The sequence below is a fragment of the Gracilinanus agilis genome, chromosome 1 (genome assembly GCF_016433145.1).
Source record: "Gracilinanus agilis isolate LMUSP501 chromosome 1, AgileGrace, whole genome shotgun sequence".
NCBI classification, from domain to species: domain Eukaryota; kingdom Metazoa; phylum Chordata; class Mammalia; order Didelphimorphia; family Didelphidae; genus Gracilinanus; species Gracilinanus agilis.
Window position 1 is genome coordinate 166168645 of NC_058130.1, and position 16241 is coordinate 166184885.

At 44.8% G+C, this 16241-nt stretch overlaps 1 protein-coding gene across 1 annotated transcript; it reads right to left on the reverse strand.

Annotated features, from left to right (window-relative positions):
* Positions 1–1082: 1082 nt before the first annotated feature.
* Positions 1083–11941, reverse strand: FANCG (FA complementation group G). The gene is made up of 14 exons (XM_044657272.1): positions 11852–11941; positions 10930–11023; positions 10421–10552; positions 9827–10017; positions 9357–9516; positions 8893–9023; positions 6355–6501; positions 5946–6097; positions 4275–4341; positions 3299–3642; positions 2653–2741; positions 2252–2425; positions 1775–1898; positions 1083–1678 (listed from the first exon to the last, which is right to left on the reverse strand). Exons 1-14 carry the CDS (start codon positions 11939–11941, stop codon positions 1570–1572), a joined length of 2004 nt encoding a protein of 667 aa, XP_044513207.1. The 3' UTR covers positions 1083–1569.
* Positions 11942–16241: the final 4300 nt, after the last annotated feature.

Consider the following 16241-nt stretch of genomic DNA (forward strand, 5'->3'; position numbering starts at 1 on the left):
TTGCACTTTCTATGGCTTTAATAGGTCAACGTCCCCTTTATCCCCCAACCTAATAATTTCTCATGGGAGAGAACAATATCCAAAGACTACATAACCCAGCATACATTGCATGCCTATAACCATTCTGAATAGTGCATGCTGGGACTTGTAGTTCTTGGCCTTGGGACTGCCTCCACCTTTGAACCTAGGGCCTGACCCCTTACTTCTGTCCTAAGAGAGATGAGGTATCCTTTCCAAAGTACTGCCTCTCTCCCAGGATTTCAACCCCTGAATTTTCTACTCTTTCCTGACATGCCTGCTTCCCTCTCATTCATAGTTCCTCTTTCATCTATTCTCCCAGGAAATCACTGATTGACCCCTGCTTTCAGTTCTAGCCTGGATTTGGCCTAGACCTGATAGCTGTAGCTTCTGATTATAAGAAAATGTGGTATAATAGAAGGGTGCTAGATTTGAAGTCTTGAGGATGCAGGTTCAGATTTTTACCATGTGGTCTCAGGGAAGTCCCACATTCTCAGAGGATCGATTTCTTCATCAGTAAAGGGGATGATAATACACTAACTCACAAGATTGTAAGGAAAGTGCTTTGCAAACCACTAAGTATTATGTGGATGTAAACTACTATTGGTCACTGGGTTTTCTTCTACTCTGCATTTTTATTGCCTTCTCCATTAGACTGGTAGTTTCTTTAGGGTAGGGACCACATCTCTTTTTTATAGATTGCTCTGGGGTCTAATCCAAGATCTTAAGACAAGAGATAGGTTTAAAAAAAAAAAAAAGGCCAGAGAGGCATAAAAACAAACCTGTCTTTTTTCTGATACTGTCTCCACAAAAGATTGGAAAGCCCATCACAAATCATGATAGACCTTTCAGGTCACTGAATCTCCCTCAGGAAAGCCCAAATTCCTATCCTGTATATAGTCAATTTATTCTGGATATAGCTTGTTGGCACTTAATTGTTTGTATGTTTGTATGTTGTTTTACCCATAACCCTCCTTGAGAGTAGGAATTGTCTTTTACTTTTCTTTGTATCCTCAGCACTTAGCACCAGGCATATACTTATTCACTGAATGTTTCTTTATTGAATGACTGATCACCACCAAAACAAATGCTAAGGGGTGTTTTTCTCAAGAGCTAAGTGAAGGAAGAAATCAGGTAAGGACAGGAATCTTCACTTCCAAGAGTGAATCACATTGAGTGTAGGGGACTATTCTCCCAATGTCACTAGAATGTATCAGATAAAGGGATGTAGTCAGAGACCAGCACTTCCAGCACAAGATAAATAGCACAGGCAGACAGACCAATGGAAGATTTTACTGGAAAAAAAGAATGGGCTAATAGGTGCCAAAAAAATACACTAATAGGGAGACTGTCAACTGAATAGATGGGAAAGAGACAGAGCAATTCCTGATTATTCCTATACTTCCCTCTACTTTTGAGTGAAGAAGAAATAACCCATGGCTTTCCCCAGCATTAATGAAGTCCCCACTCTAGGCTTAGCCACTCTCCTGGGCTGAATTAGGAGAGAGGCCAAACAAAGAAGATCCCTGTGAAGTCAGGATCGAATGTCCACTAAGGGCAAGTAGACCTCTGCAGTGATTTCCGAAGCTCTTGCAAGAGAGACTCCTGCTCACTGATGGGAATCCGGTTCACATAGGACTCTAAGTATAGGGGAAGAAGACTGGAGAGAAAGAGAGAAATATAAGGGAGAAACAAAAACAAAAGGGTCCCCTCTCAGCCCACCCTCACCAGCCCACCTCCTGGCCTTCAGTCTTACCCCTCAGAGTTATCCTGGCATTGGTCAGCCTCAGCTTCTAGCCTCTGACAAATTGCAGTGGCCTCTTCCCTCCGCTCTAGCCTCCAAAGGATGTGCAGCAGATGTAAGGAAGCTCTCCGGTCACCTGTATCACCCATTGGGGTCCCCCACCCCAATTTTCATTAGCTTTAAAGGGTCCTCACAGGTGACTTCCCCTGTTACATACCAGAGAACCCTTCAGAAGTCTATCAGCCTGCCCACAACAGATGGTATAAGGGCTCACTAGTCCTATACTCAAGCTGACAAAAAAGAAACATCCCCACACACATACATGAGATCAAACCTGCAATGCACATGTAGGCATAGTCCATGACCCCTGCACACATGAATATACATTACATATGCCAGCATACTGATATATGCATAAATTTCTCAATGCGGCATTAAGAACATGCCTCCAACGTACCAATAGGACATCTTCATACCATCCATCCATACCTGGGCAAAGCTGCACACCAAGGAGGAAATCCTGTAGAGCCCGGGCATCTCGGCCTTCTGCTACCCACTCCAGCCCCCGGCTAATTAACGCCACCACTTTCAGCTTCTGAAGAACTCTTATAGGTGGGCAGATCTTTGAAGGAAGCTCATCTTCAGCACTAGAGATAATAACATCTAGCCCCCCCCCCAAAACTAAATTAGCCACTTGCCTCCTAGCCAGATGCTCCCAGGGGAGCCCAGCATCCATCCCTGCCTCTCTAGAGTCCATGCTCATCAACGTCTCTCCTAGGAAAGCCTTTTTCCAGGACACCCCATCCAGCCCCATAATAGGAATGGAAGTGCCCTTGGAGGGGACTCAGAGGGGGTGGGAAAGGAGGCAAGACCCAGAAGCTGGCTCTCACCTCTACTCAAACCCTGGTCTACATCTCTGTCTGCACCTTTATCCACAACTCTGGCCACAGGCTGTACCCGGAAGAGTAACTCAAGGCACCTAGAAATGAGGAGATGATGTGTGTGTCTAACTAAGGCAGAGATTCTTAACCTGTTTTGTGTCATGGACCCCTGTGAAAGGCCAGCAAAGACTGGGGAATCTCAGAATAATTTTCTTTTGAACCTTCTGCTTAGAATCAATACTGTGTATTGGTTCCAAGGCAGAAGAACAGTAAGGGTTAAGCAAGGGGGTGGGGGGCTAAGGGGGGAGGGTTAAGTGACTTGCCCAGAGTCACAAAGCTAGGAAGTGTCTGAGGCCAGATTTGAACCCTCTAGGCTTGGCTCTCAAGCCACTGAGCCACCTCATTGCCCCCAGAATAATGTTTTTAATTGAAGGAAATGCTCATTTTCAATGAGAGGCTATTTCAATGAAAATAAAGATGTGGGTTTTTTCTCCACTCAAATTTATAGATCCCCCAAAATCAGTGAACATGGGTTCAGAACCCCTGCTCTAAGAAGTAGACAACACATGGGGTATAGCCCTCTACCCAGAGTCCCAAGAATCCCATGTTAGTCAAGTCACTCCCCCTCCACCATCTAATGTATTCTCCCCCTCACCTGCTAAACTCCTCCAGTGCTTCCCTCCGGGCCCCCAGGCCAGAATGGGCCTGCCCTTGAAGCAGGTGGGCAGCTGAGGCCCACAATAGGTAGAACAGAGGCTCTGAGGGGTCGTCTGGGAGAGGGGAGACAGGGGATAGAGAAGGCCAGAGGCTAGGTTCCCCCTGACCCAGCCACAGTTTCTGAGGGACCAAAAGCGATATCCGGCTGAGCAGCTCTTCACACACAGTCAGTGAATCTTGGAATCTGGCCACAAGAATCAGCGCTGTTGCTGTCTCCAAGAAGATGTCCGGTACGCGAGAGGCTGGAGAACCACCAGGCAGAGTCACAGAACACTTCATGCCCTGAAGAGATACCCACCACCACCTGCCATCATCCACATCCTCTCTCCTCTCACACAGGCCTTGTAGCCCCTGAGGAATGAGGGTCTGGAGAGCAATTGCTCCCTTTGGGACCTTTGATGGATCCGTCCTTCTAAGTTCTACTCACTACTCCAGGAAGTTTTCCCAGACTTCAAGAAGGGATTGCTTAATTCATTGTAGTGCTTAGCACATCCAGTATTTAGCATAGGGCTGGCACATAATAGCTGCTTAAAAAAATTTTTTAACCCTTACTTTCTTAGTATCAATTCTCTAAGACAGAAGGGCAAAGGCTAGACAAACAGGGTTAAGTGACTTACTCAAGATCACACAGCTAGAAAGTGTCTGAGGCAAGACTTGAACTCAGGTCCTCCTGACTCAGGGAGGAGTCCACTGTGTCCTGTGGCTACTGTGCTACTTAGCTATCCCTTAATAAATATTTATTGATTATTTGTATCCCCAGACCCCAGCATACTGCAATGCACATAGCAGACTAGCTGGTGGGTAGGTCATGCAAACCTCAAGAGAGGAAGACGGAGCAATCCTGCTATGATTCAGATTGAAAACCAGCATATAGCCCACCTCCATCCCTTCCCAACCCTGCCCACCACACACACCTGTAACACGGATCCATCCAGCAGCAGGGCCAGCAGGTCAAGGTATTGTTCCACAGCTTCCTCTCCCCTAAGGATCCAAAACACAGATGACCTTCTCCCCAACTCCTTCCCTCCCACTGCGCCCCTTCCCAGGCAAAAATTCTAATGACAATGTCCCAGTGACTACTATGATCCCAAATATGGATTTTTCAGGACTATGACTTCCCTTCTTTCTTCCCCAAATACCATTTCTGAGTCACTGCCCTATACTGGGGAAAGGGTTGTTCACTTTTTGTTTCTTGGCATTTAATTGTTCAATAGTTGGCAAGAGAAGCAAAATGAGGGGAGTGGGGAGAAAAGGGAAGGAAACAAGCAGTTTTTAAGTGCCTTCTATGTGCCAGGGACTACGCTAAATACTTGGGAATACTATCTCATTAAATCCTTACCCAAAAGGTAGGTGCTATTACCCATTTAACAGCTGAGGAAACTGAAGCAGACAGAGGTTAATCGATTTGCCCACACAGCTGGAGTCTAAGGCTGGGTTTGAACTCAGGTCTTCCTGACTCTAGACCTAACACTCTCTCCACTGTGCCACCCAGGGTTAGAGAGGCCCCTCAGTTTCTATAGATTATGTAGAAAGCAAACTGAGGTGGATGTGGTTTCTTTCTTTAGTCTCCTCAGATTAGAGGACTGGCCCTGGGATCACAGGAGAATAAAGACAGAAGGCAGAGCTGGGGTGGGCTGATGAAATGGCAGGTGGAAGACTTTGGGGATGGCTAGGTGGCTCAGCCAGGCCTGGATTCAGGAGAATCTGGGTCCAAATCTGGCCTAAGACTCTTCCTAGCTGTGTGATCCTGGGCAAATCACTTAACCCTCATTGCCTAGCCCTTACCAATCTTCTGTCTTAGAATTGATACTAAGAGGGGCAGCTAGGTGTCACAGTGATTTGAAAGCCAGGCCTAGAGACAATAAATTTGGGGTTAAAATTTGGCCTTAGACCTTTCCTAGCTATGTGACCCTGGGCACACTCCCTCATTGCCTAGCCCTTACCACTCTTCTGCCTTGGAATCCATATACAGTATTGATTCTAAGATAGAAGGAAAGAGTTAAAAAAAACAAAACTGATATCAAGACAGAAAGTAAGGGTTTTATTTAAACATTAATTTACATAATTTATATTATATATATCATATATTATATAATAATAAGCATTACATATTATTATATACTATATATTATAATAAACATAATATATTATAAAAATAATAATAAACATTAAATAAACAAATGATTAATAATTAATAATTTTTTTAAATTAAAATTTTAAAAAAAGGGGGGGAAGAGAAGACATCGGAGGCAAAGTGGAAAGAGGTCAGGAGAGAGGCAGCCTATCATAGAAATAAAAACCCTCGAAGAAGAACTAGACAAAAGACTTGGGTTGTTGCCCCTGTTCCACCACTAACTTGCTATTTGACCTGGAAGAGATATTCTCATTATAACACTTTTTTCCCCATGTGTAGAATGAAAGTCATAGCCTAGAAAGCTCTGAATTCTCTTTGAACTTTGTATTCCCCCCACCTAGTGCTGAGATGCCCTGTAGTTACCACTACACAAACGCTCAATGACTACTTTTAGCTCTGATAGTCTACTATGCTATAGCTGGAGCTGGTGAGGAGAGGGAGAAACCAATACCTGCCAGTCTGGAGACACCTGCTGGCCAGCAGGTGCTTGGCCTGGCTCTGGGTCCCACAGTAAAGGGAGGACTCAGGACGGAGGGCAGTGATGAGCAATTCTACTCCAAGAGGGAACAAGGGTGGTCTGGAGCTGTGGGGGATGCTCAAAGCCTGCGGGAAACAGCAGATGGTAGAAAAGGGGCCATAGAATGGGGCTGCATTCCTGTCTTATTCCTGAAGATGTCACCCCCTGCCAACCTTTGGAGCCAGAGGCCTCCCTGTTCCTTCTAAAGCCCTGCCTCCCTCCAGCACCCAAACTCCAGACCATCTGATCAGAGCAGATGGAGAGAGACTGTCCAGGTTATGTGGAGCAAAGAGAAAGCCCAGCTCCACAGCAGCAGCCTGGACCCACAAGCCCAGGTGCTCACCTCCACCAGGAGCTTCAAGCTGTCCAGCTCAGCTGTGGTGTGGCCAAGCTGCCGATATAGTCGGGCAGCCTCTAGGAGAGGGGGCCCTGGGGCTAGGCCTGCCTTCAAGGCTTCCAGAAGATGCAGGAGTGCCCTCTGCGGATGGCCCTAGGACAGAGAAAGATGAAAATGGGGAAAAAGACATGAAAACAGGATTCCAGATTCCTTTCTGAATCCCCTCTCCCAGGAATCCTAGCCCACACAGAAAGCCTCCCAACCTTGTGGTCCCCTCACAACTAAGCATATGAGTCCCTGTATAATCTCAGCAGAAAATAACCTCAGAGGCCACTAGTCCACCCACCCAAATCTGAACAAGGATCTTGACTACATCCCCAACATAGGATCATCCAGCTTTAGCTTGAACACTTCCAGGGATGGGGGCTCAGTACCTCCTGAAGCACCCCATCCACTTTTGGACCTCTATAATTGGAAGGATGCCTTTTCTTCCATTTAAGCCTAAATCTGCTTCTGCAGCTTTCACCCAGTATTTCTAGTTTTGCCTTCCAGGAGTTAAAGAATAACTATTTCCTCTTCTAAACGACAGTTCTTCAAATACATGAAGGCAGTCATCATGTCATGCATGAGGTCCTCTCTCCTCGGGCTACACATCCTCAGATCCTTCACCTCTGTTTAGATATCCTGAAATCAAAGCTCTCTCCCACCCTTGTTGCCCTCCTCTGGAGATCTTCCAGTCCTTCCTAAAATGTGTCCCTCAGAATTGCACAGGGTACCCCAAATGTGGTCTGAAGGTCTAGGAACAGGAAGGCAGCATTGCCTCCCAAGGCCTGGTCACCATTCATCTCTTACTGAGCTCTAACACTGGTGTCCACTCTAAGAGGTCATATCACACTGTTGAGTTGTACTGGGTCAATAATTCAATAAACATTTATTAAACACCCATTATGTGCAAGGCAATGTGCTGGGTGTTATGGACCGATAAAAATAAGTCCTTGCTCTTAATGGAATTTATATAATAATGGAATTTACTATATAAATGTAACATATTTTATATAAAATAATAGAATTTATTTTCTACTGGGTGGGATATGACTATATGTAGGTGTTTCAGTTAGAGTTCAGCTAGAGTGTTGGGACTGAAGCTAAGAAGGTGAGTTCAAGTCCTGCCAAGTCACTTACTGTCTGTGTGAGTGTGGGCAAGTTATCTAACCTCTCTCTGCCTCAGTTTCTTCTTCAGTAAAATAGATAATACTAGCATCTACCTCACAGGGTTGTTGTGAAGATAATGTGTGAGAGTATTTTTTTAAACAAGTATTCATACATGTATAAAATGTATATGAAATAGGAGAGGGCACTGGTGCAGTGTTTAGAAGGAAGCTCACAAGAGTATACAACATGAAGGTGAAGAGGGAGTGCACTGCAGACAGAGGGGACCATCTCTGCCAAAGCAGAGACTGCAGTGTTGTGTATGAGAAAGAGCTAAGACAATTTACCTGCAAGGGAAAGAGTGTTAAGGGATACAACAAAGTAACTGGAAAGGCCCATTAAATAGCGTAGGTCCTTTGTTTTTTTAAACCCTTACCTTCTATCTTAGAATCAATACTGTGTACTGATCCAAGGCAGAAGAGCAGTAAGGGCTAGGCAATGGGGGTTAAGTGACTTGCCCAGGGTCACACAGCTAGGAAGTGCCTGAGGCCACATTTGAACCTAGGACCTCTTGTCTCCAGGCCTGGCTCTCAATCCACTGAGCCACCCAGCTGTCCCTCCAGGTCCTTTTCAAACCATTGTCCAGTCACAACTTCCCTATCTTGTACTCTTGGACATGTTTCTTTAGACCCCAGTGTCAAACCTCAACTCTGTAAGGATTATATTTCACTTTGCTAAATCTGGCTCTAGCCTATCTGGATTTTGTTGAATCTTGACTGTTTCACAGTGTGGTAGTTATCTATCCCTTCCAGTTCTGTTTCATCTGCAAATTTGATGTGTGCCACACCCACATCTTTATCCAGGTTATTATGACAAAAAAACCGTCAAAGAGTTTAGGACTGAGAACAAACCCTTGTGGGCCATTCCATATTTAAACCTTAAATCATTAATTATTCTTCTTGAGATCTGGTCATTCAACTGAACTGAATTCATCTGCCACCTAGGCTATATTGCTGTATCTTTTCCAAAAACAACAGATTTTTTTCAAAATCTAAGGATAGTGGGGCAACTAGGTGGCTCAGTGGATAAAGAGGCAGGTGTAGAGATAGGAGATCCTGTGTTCAAATCTAATCTCAGGCACTTCCTACTTGTGTGACCCAGGGAAAGTCATTTAACCACCCCACTGCCTAGTTCTTACCTCTCTTTTGCCTTGGAGCCAATACTAAGTATTGATTCTAAGATGGAAGGCAATAGTTTTAAAAAAAAAAAAAAGCTAAGTATATTTGCATAATTACTCAGTCTAATAGGAAATGGAATTAGTCTGATGTGACCAGTGCCATATGACACTGAGCCACTTTTCCCCAAAACTAAGGGCCTTTCCCAATTTCTCATTACCATTTTCCGAAGGCAGGCTCCCAGAGCTGTGTGGACTTGGACCAGCACAGGGCGGGGGCACAGGCTGAATGCTGCTTTCTGCAAGCTGCTTAAGGCTAATGACAAGTTCCCCATATGAAGCTCATGAAGACCTGTAACATATCAGGAGGGAGATCTTTTGAGAGGGGCTAGACTTTCGGATGGGAAGTGGAATGAATTTTGAGGTTTCAAGGGAGATTAGAAAGATATTCTCTGCCAAAAAAAAATTTGTTCTTCCAGGAAAGGGAAATGAAAAAACGGGGAGGTTATGAGCAGAAGAGTCATAGATTTTCCCCAATTCCACTGACCACATAGGTTAGGGGTATGTGCTAGGCAAGAGAAGAGAGACATGCTTTACAAGAGGAACTCTCTCAGGCTAAGAGAATAAGTAACCCATTTTCCCTCATATCTTAGGGTTGAGTATAAGGGGACAAACCTCTGCCCACCTTGGTGGAATGCAGCTGTGGTAAGAAGGACATCCTTCAGACTCTTGGCATCCTGTAGGGCCAGTGGAGCATCTGGCTCTTCAAAGGGGGGGTCCCACACATGTAGCAGTGACAACAGGTCTTCAGTAAATCCAGGGAGATTAGCACCACTTTCTTTACACTTGTTTAGTGAGAATCAGGGGTCAGATACTTCAAAAGGTCCAGAAGTCCAACCATCAGCTCCCCTAAGGAACCTCTACTACTGAGCCACAGTGGGAGCTCTCCTCTCAATGACCCAGTTTCACTCCAGCCAGAGCCCAAAGTTCTTACATCCCGGCCTCCTCCCCAAATATTAGCATCCCAGATTGGGTAAGGTTGATTCAAGAGGTCAACAAAGTGGGGAAGTGGTCAGAATGGAGAAGGGGAGAATTTATGGAGGGGAACAGGATTGGGGAAAAGAGCCCTGGATACATACTGCCCCTACTTCTCACCTGGCTACTCATCACAGTATGCAAGAGTATGATGAGGTCTCCAGGACGGTTATCTGTCAGCCATAAGGCCCCCTGTAGGCCCACCAAGTGGTGTAGAGGGGGTAGCATCTCAGAAGGTATGAAGGAGCTTTGAAAGATGGCCTCCCATAAGTCTCCTGACTTGGGTAGTGGCATGCCCTGGGCATTCAGCACTGTGGTACCATAGACATGGTTAGTGAAAGCATTTAGAGGGCAAAACAGTTTATATAATCCTTCTTCATGTTACTCCACCCCTTTCACAGAGAAATTGTGACTTTTGCTTCCTCACTGTTCTCTCCAACCTGCCCCACAGGAGGGTCTAGCCTCAAAGAGGAGCACAGAAACTGGTCTATTGATAAAAATCATAGGTTGTTGTCCCAAAGACTTCTATAATTGGGGGGAGAGACTCAGGGAATGGTTGAAAATCTAGCCAATGTTTAAGGAGAGGTTATTGTGAAGTACATGTATTTGGGAGCTGGGAAGTTCCAGGGAAGAGAAAGGATGGGTTGCTTGGTGGTGGTGGTGGTTGTCAGGATAGTGGATCAATTGGGGAAAGAATCAGTATATGGTGCTCACCTCTTTCCAGGCCCTGCTGGATGTTCAGAACATGATCCTTCGTGAATCCCTGGACCAGGCCAACCCCCAGGGTCAGGGTATTACCCAGGACAGTAAGCTCCAGAGGAAGGACAGAGAGAGCTGAGGGGAGCCCTGATATCATACATTAGGAATCACTAATTTGCTTTTCCAATCAGACTTTATCCCCTGCCTTTCCCCAGTCAAAGTCAGGAAACTCCCCCTTCTAAATAAGTGAATTTCTGCCATCTCCACTTAAAAGACCTAGGGCCTAGGTTGTGCCTTATCTCTGGAAACTTGTTCTCCTCCAAATGAGCTACCCACCCCAACTGAGAGAAACCCCTCTTATTGTACAAAACTGTTCTTGAACAAGTTCAATCAGGGAATTCAGAAACTAGACTTTCTTATTCTGTTTCTAAAAAGAGACAGTTCTTAGGAGTCCTAGAGACCAAGATCTCTCATCCTTAATCCCCTGCTTCCCCATTTTTATCCCATCCCTACTCCTATCATACCCTGTAGCTTGTGGAGGAGCCCCCTGAATTCCTCAAGGACGTGAAGAACAGCCTGCTGCTTCAGAAGTTGTCCAGAATCCTGAACCACTACCTGCTAAACATAGAAAGCTGTCACTGGAAGTACTCCCACCGCCCCATGGTCCCTAAGACCCTGTGAAAAAGAGAAGACAGAGACTGAGGCCTGAGATGGGTCTAGGGCCTAGAAACTGTTAAGGCTGCTATTTCACTGGGGAAAATAGAGGAAGGATTCATGGGGGAAATCAAAAGAAGATTCAATGGCAGGATCTCTCAGTTGGAATGGGTCTTAAGTGGTCTGGTAACTGGGTCAGTGAAGGACTCACAGCAGTCATTAGTAAGGAGACCAATGAAAGGCACAGACTACTCAATGGGGCTGTCAGAAGGAAGACTCTAAGGTATGGGGGGGGGGAGTTGTTGGGGGGAGGGGAGTTGTGGGAGATGGAGTTTTCAATACAGAGGAAGTTGTCAGTGAAGGAAATCTGCCAGTTCGAGGAATTCAGTGGGGAGAGCTGTCATGGGGTAGGGGGGGGCAAGCTGTCAGTAAAGGGGAACAGTAGGGGTGGGGAATGGTGGTTGGAGAGGGAGCTCTCTGTGGTGGGGTGGAGTTGACAGAGGAAGGGGAGCTGTCATTGGGGAAACTATTATAGGGGAGCTATTGGAGGGGAACTATTAGTAAGGGGAGCTTTGGAGAAGTGCTGTCAATGGGATGAGTTGTCAGGGAACGGAAGCTGTTAGTGGAGAGGAGCTACTAGTGGGAGGAAGTTGGGCAGGCAGTTTTCAATGCAAGGGAGGTTGTCAATGAGGGGAAATACCAGTTAGGGAGTCTCAGAAGTGGGGCTACTATGGGCAGGGAGGTGGGGTGTCTCAGTGGATAGAGTAGGGAATTGTAGAAACAGAACTTTACCCTCCACTGCCGGACCAGACGATCGTTTTCCGCTTTCCAAAGGCCCAGGCAGCCGGGATGCTCCAGTGGCGCGGCGGAGCCTGGAGACATTCTGCCCCGGCTACCGCCTGGGGATGTCTCAAGGCTTCTTCAGAGTTCACGTCCGCCCGGGATAGTAAGACGAATACCGATCCGAGGAGACGGCTCAGGGACAACTGTGAGATCTGCGCTCAAGCAGGGACCCGCGGGAAGGAAGTTCACACATGCGCAAACCTGAGCTTTGTGCCAGCCCACTTGCGTACTCCACACGCAGGGTGAAGAGGGGAATTCTCTCCCCGCCCACACAAGCTCCACAGTAGCCTTGGATAGGTCAATCAGTTATAGTCCGTAGCTGTGATTGGCTGTTGAAGAAAGGGCGAAGACCGCGGGAAACTTGAGGAAGGAATGGTGGTAGTTCCTCCTCAAGGAAAGGGATAGGAAACCATTAAAGTATGTGCTAGGATGACGTTGTCGGGCCCCCCGGAAGGTCCCCCTAACACACTACTACTTCCCTTGTGCAGTTTGAAGTAAAGAACCTCGGTCCCTGACCTCCCTCCCTTTCCCGGGCCACGCGGCACAGCATGCTTCAGGAGCTCACTACTGTTTCAGGGCTTGCTGGGAAGTGTAGTCCTGCGTTTTCAGGCCTAGCTGTTCTTGGGGAAATCGCTAATTTGCCTTTTGACCAGGTCGGGTAACAGCCCTTACACCATTCTCCGTCATTCGAATTCCCACTTCTTCCCAGGAAGCAATGTTTTTCTACGCCTTCTAATTATCCCCAATAAATCACATATCCCGAGTTTATACTTCCACATTCACCCTATTAATCTAGATTCTGCCATCACCCTACTGAAACTTTCTCCAAATTGACTCTCTAATAGCCAAATATGTTGCCTTGTTCTCAGTACTTGTCCTCTGACCTCTCCACTGCTTCAGTCACTGCAGAGTACCCTCAATCTTAAAAACATCTTCATTTTCATTTTAAAATAGTAACAATAAGTAGCATTTATTTAGCATCTATGTGCAATCACTTTATAAATATTATCTCATTTGAATCACAATTCTAGAAGGTAAGTGCTATATTTTATCAGCCTCATTCTACAGTTGAGGGAAATGAGGAAGAAAGGTTAAGTGGCTTATCAAATTATAAGCTGCTAAATGTCAGTTATAAATACTAAATACTAAAACATTTAAATTCAAAACTTCTTGACTCCAGGCCCAGCACTTCCTCTATCCACTCTAGAAGATAGGCATTCCAAAGGATCACATGAGATATTTGAAAAGAGTTTTGATGAGAAACCTGGGCTAACTTAGGTGTTTAATAAATGTTCCTTTCCCCAACTGTGACACTGCTTTGTTTAATTCAATCAATGTTATTTATTCAATCATGGCTAGACCAGCAGTTGTTCTGAAAAGGATCTCGGATTTTGGTGGACTGCAAGCTCAATGTGAGTCAGCAGTATGATGTTACAGCCAGATACCTAATGCAATCTCTGGCTACATTTAGGAAGAGCACGGGGAGGTGATACTACTGTACTCTGTCCTTATTAAGTTTCATCTAGGGTACAACATTCAGTTTTGGGCACAGTTTTAAGCAAATGACAAGCTGGAGTGTCCGAAGAGCAGCCATGGACCTTGATTTGATAAAGTATATGGTGAAGCAATTGTGCAAATTTTGCCTAGAGAAAACTCAGGGGAAGATACGTAACTGTGTTCAAGTATTTGAAGAATTGTCATGTAGGAGAGGAAGTAGATTTGTTCTTTAGCCCTGGAGGATTGGTGGTTGTCCTTTGCATTCAAAGAGGACCAAAATGACATCACTGGTGATATCTTTTGACTCCCTACAATAACAAATTGGATTTCAGTGACGCAGAATTACAGTCATCAGCCTCACTCTCTCACTGAATCAAATCCAAGGCAAGACAAAAGTCAAGGTGATCGGTGATGGCTGGGGATGCAATAGACAGCCACTTCTTCAATGTCTAAGCACTCCAGTGTCTGATTCAGCAGGGACACACAACTAGGTAGTCTGAGGTCATATTTGAACCCAGATCCTCCCAACTCCAGGCCTGGCACTCTGCCCACTGTGTAAAGTAACCACCTGCCCCTGTTGCAATATTTTCTAACCTTTTGTATTCCCCAACAAGATTTTGTACTTTATTTCTTGGGTGATATGTAACCATTGAAGGTTTCTGAAAAAGTGAGTTACATAGGACTATATTATAGGAAGATCAAGAAAGAAAATATGTAAAATCAATTGGAAAGGGAAATACCAAAGTCAAGAAACCAGTTAAGATGCTGTTGCAATAATCCATGGGTGAAGTAATAAATGCTAGAATTAGACTGGCAATAATGGGTATGGAAGGCGGTGATTGGAGAAACATTACACAATATGGACAGCCAGGATTTGGTCACTGACTGGATGTGAGGATCTTGAGAAGTCAAATATTATGTCAGTTTCTCGCCTGAAGGAATGTGTATGCCATTGATTAGAAAGAGGAAATCACAGATTGACAGAATCTCAAACTTGGAAGAAACCTCAGGCTATCTAATCTAACCTGTACCTAACAGTATTCCCTCTATTACATCATCTATAAGTGATCATCCAGACTTTGTCGGATGACTTCTAATGAAGGGAACACAATACTTAATGAGGCAGTCATTCAGTTTGGAATTAACTCTTGATTATTAGAAAGTTTCACTAACATCAAACTCAAATCTGATTCTATGACTTCCTCCCTTATCTTTTGGGACCAAGTATTTGGAGATGATCAATACTAGGTTTCTTTAGGTCAAATAACTGATTCCATAAAGCAATCATATGACTTTAGGAGAAAGCCCCTTACCATGTCAATCACAATCCTGTCTAGACCACTGATGTTGAACCTATTAAAGATTTTATGCCATGCCCCCCCCCCCCCTTACCCCGAGAGAGAGTGGCCGGAGTGCTCTGCTCTGCCCCAGCCACCTGTGAGCCACCCACCTTCCCTCCATGTGCTCCTATTGGGCTGCTGGGAGGAGGGGGCAGGTAAAGTGAAAAAATGTAGTCAGGCACAGTGGAGAGGGGGGAAAGAAGCAGCTCCACCCAAATCCATCTTGGCTTTCTAATGAGGAGGGAGGAGAATGTTCTGCATGCCATCTTTGGCACAGGTCATAGGTTTGCCATCATTGTTCTAGAGTCTAGACAATACAGGTTATCCAAGATCCTTCCTAAAATGTGGTCTCCAGGAAGGAACATGATACTCAGTTCAACAAACATTTAGCTAAAACAGGAAGAGCCCAAGGAGACAATCACACTTCCTTGTGTTCTGGAACACTGGAACACACTTGTGATCTAAGAGTATGTTAAGTTAGGTTTTTTAGCTATGCCACACTGTTGATTTTGGGATGTAGTCACTAAAAACTGCAGATCTTTTTCACACAAACTGTTTTTTTCAGTTATGCTTCTTTCCATCTTATAATTGGGAATATAATTTTTAAGTATGATAAAATTAGCAACTTGTCAATGCAGCTTCTTTAACCCTACCAACTTGCTCTTTTCCATGCAACCTGATAGCCCAGTATACTAGAAGCAGCTTCCTGGTCTAGAGGCATAAAAGGTCCCAGATGCATGTAAAGGGCACCTCTCAGATTTGGTGTCTGAGAAGTCACTTGTCACTATGCCCCTGTAGAGAAACTAGTGCCACTGTATCCTTGTTGCCCTATTAAAGCAAAGGAAAATTACTCAGTGACTTATAAGCACCTTATTTTGTCCTAACACTGAACTTGAACTAAGAAAACGCTGGCTTTATAACTCCTTCTCCACCAGAGCCTCAGACTTTACACTTGTCTATTGGAAGCCTAGAATCACAAATGGAATACATTAGAGGTTATCTAGTACAACTCATACCTTAGCAGAAATATCCTCCATGTCCTTAACAAGTGGTCTTCCATACTAGTTGAAGATTGCCAGTAAAGGGGGATTCAGTACTACAAAGACAGTCCATCTCACTTTAAGATAGTTCTATTACAAAGTTTTCCCTTTCACTGAGACAAAATGTAGCTTTTCCCTACCTTCATTCTCAGGCCAATCAGAGTAAGTCTGATTGCTCTACTAGACAATAATTGTCTCCCCTTAACAATATCATATCTCCTTTAGTCTAGAAATCCCCAGTTCCTTCCACTTACTTTCCTTTTTATGGTATGGTTCTAGGCCACTTCAATATCTTGGTCACTCTCCTCTGGTGCTTATCAATATTCTTTCTAAAATGAAACTTCAGAACTGAACACAAGTATGGTATCACCAGAGCAATGGAGAAACAATTATCTTTATTGTTGTTGGGGAAAAAAAGATGTTTGTCTTCAGCCTTAAGATCATACTGTTTGCCATTATCTA

Bases quoted from the DNA above. Each gene is read 5' to 3' on its own strand.
- FANCG (XM_044657272.1), bottom strand. From the start codon at position 11,941: ATGTCTCCAGGCTCCGCCGCGCCACTGGAGCATCCCGGCTGCCTGGGC. The intron at 2,742-3,298 runs GTGAGGGGGAGA...CCTCATTTCTAG, and splicing joins GCACTGGAGGAGTTTAGCAG to GTGCCTTGAGTTACTCTTCC. The intron at 1,679-1,774 runs GTAAGACTGAAG...CTTTCTCTCCAG, and splicing joins TGCCAGGATAACTCTGAGGG to TCTTCTTCCCCTATACTTAG.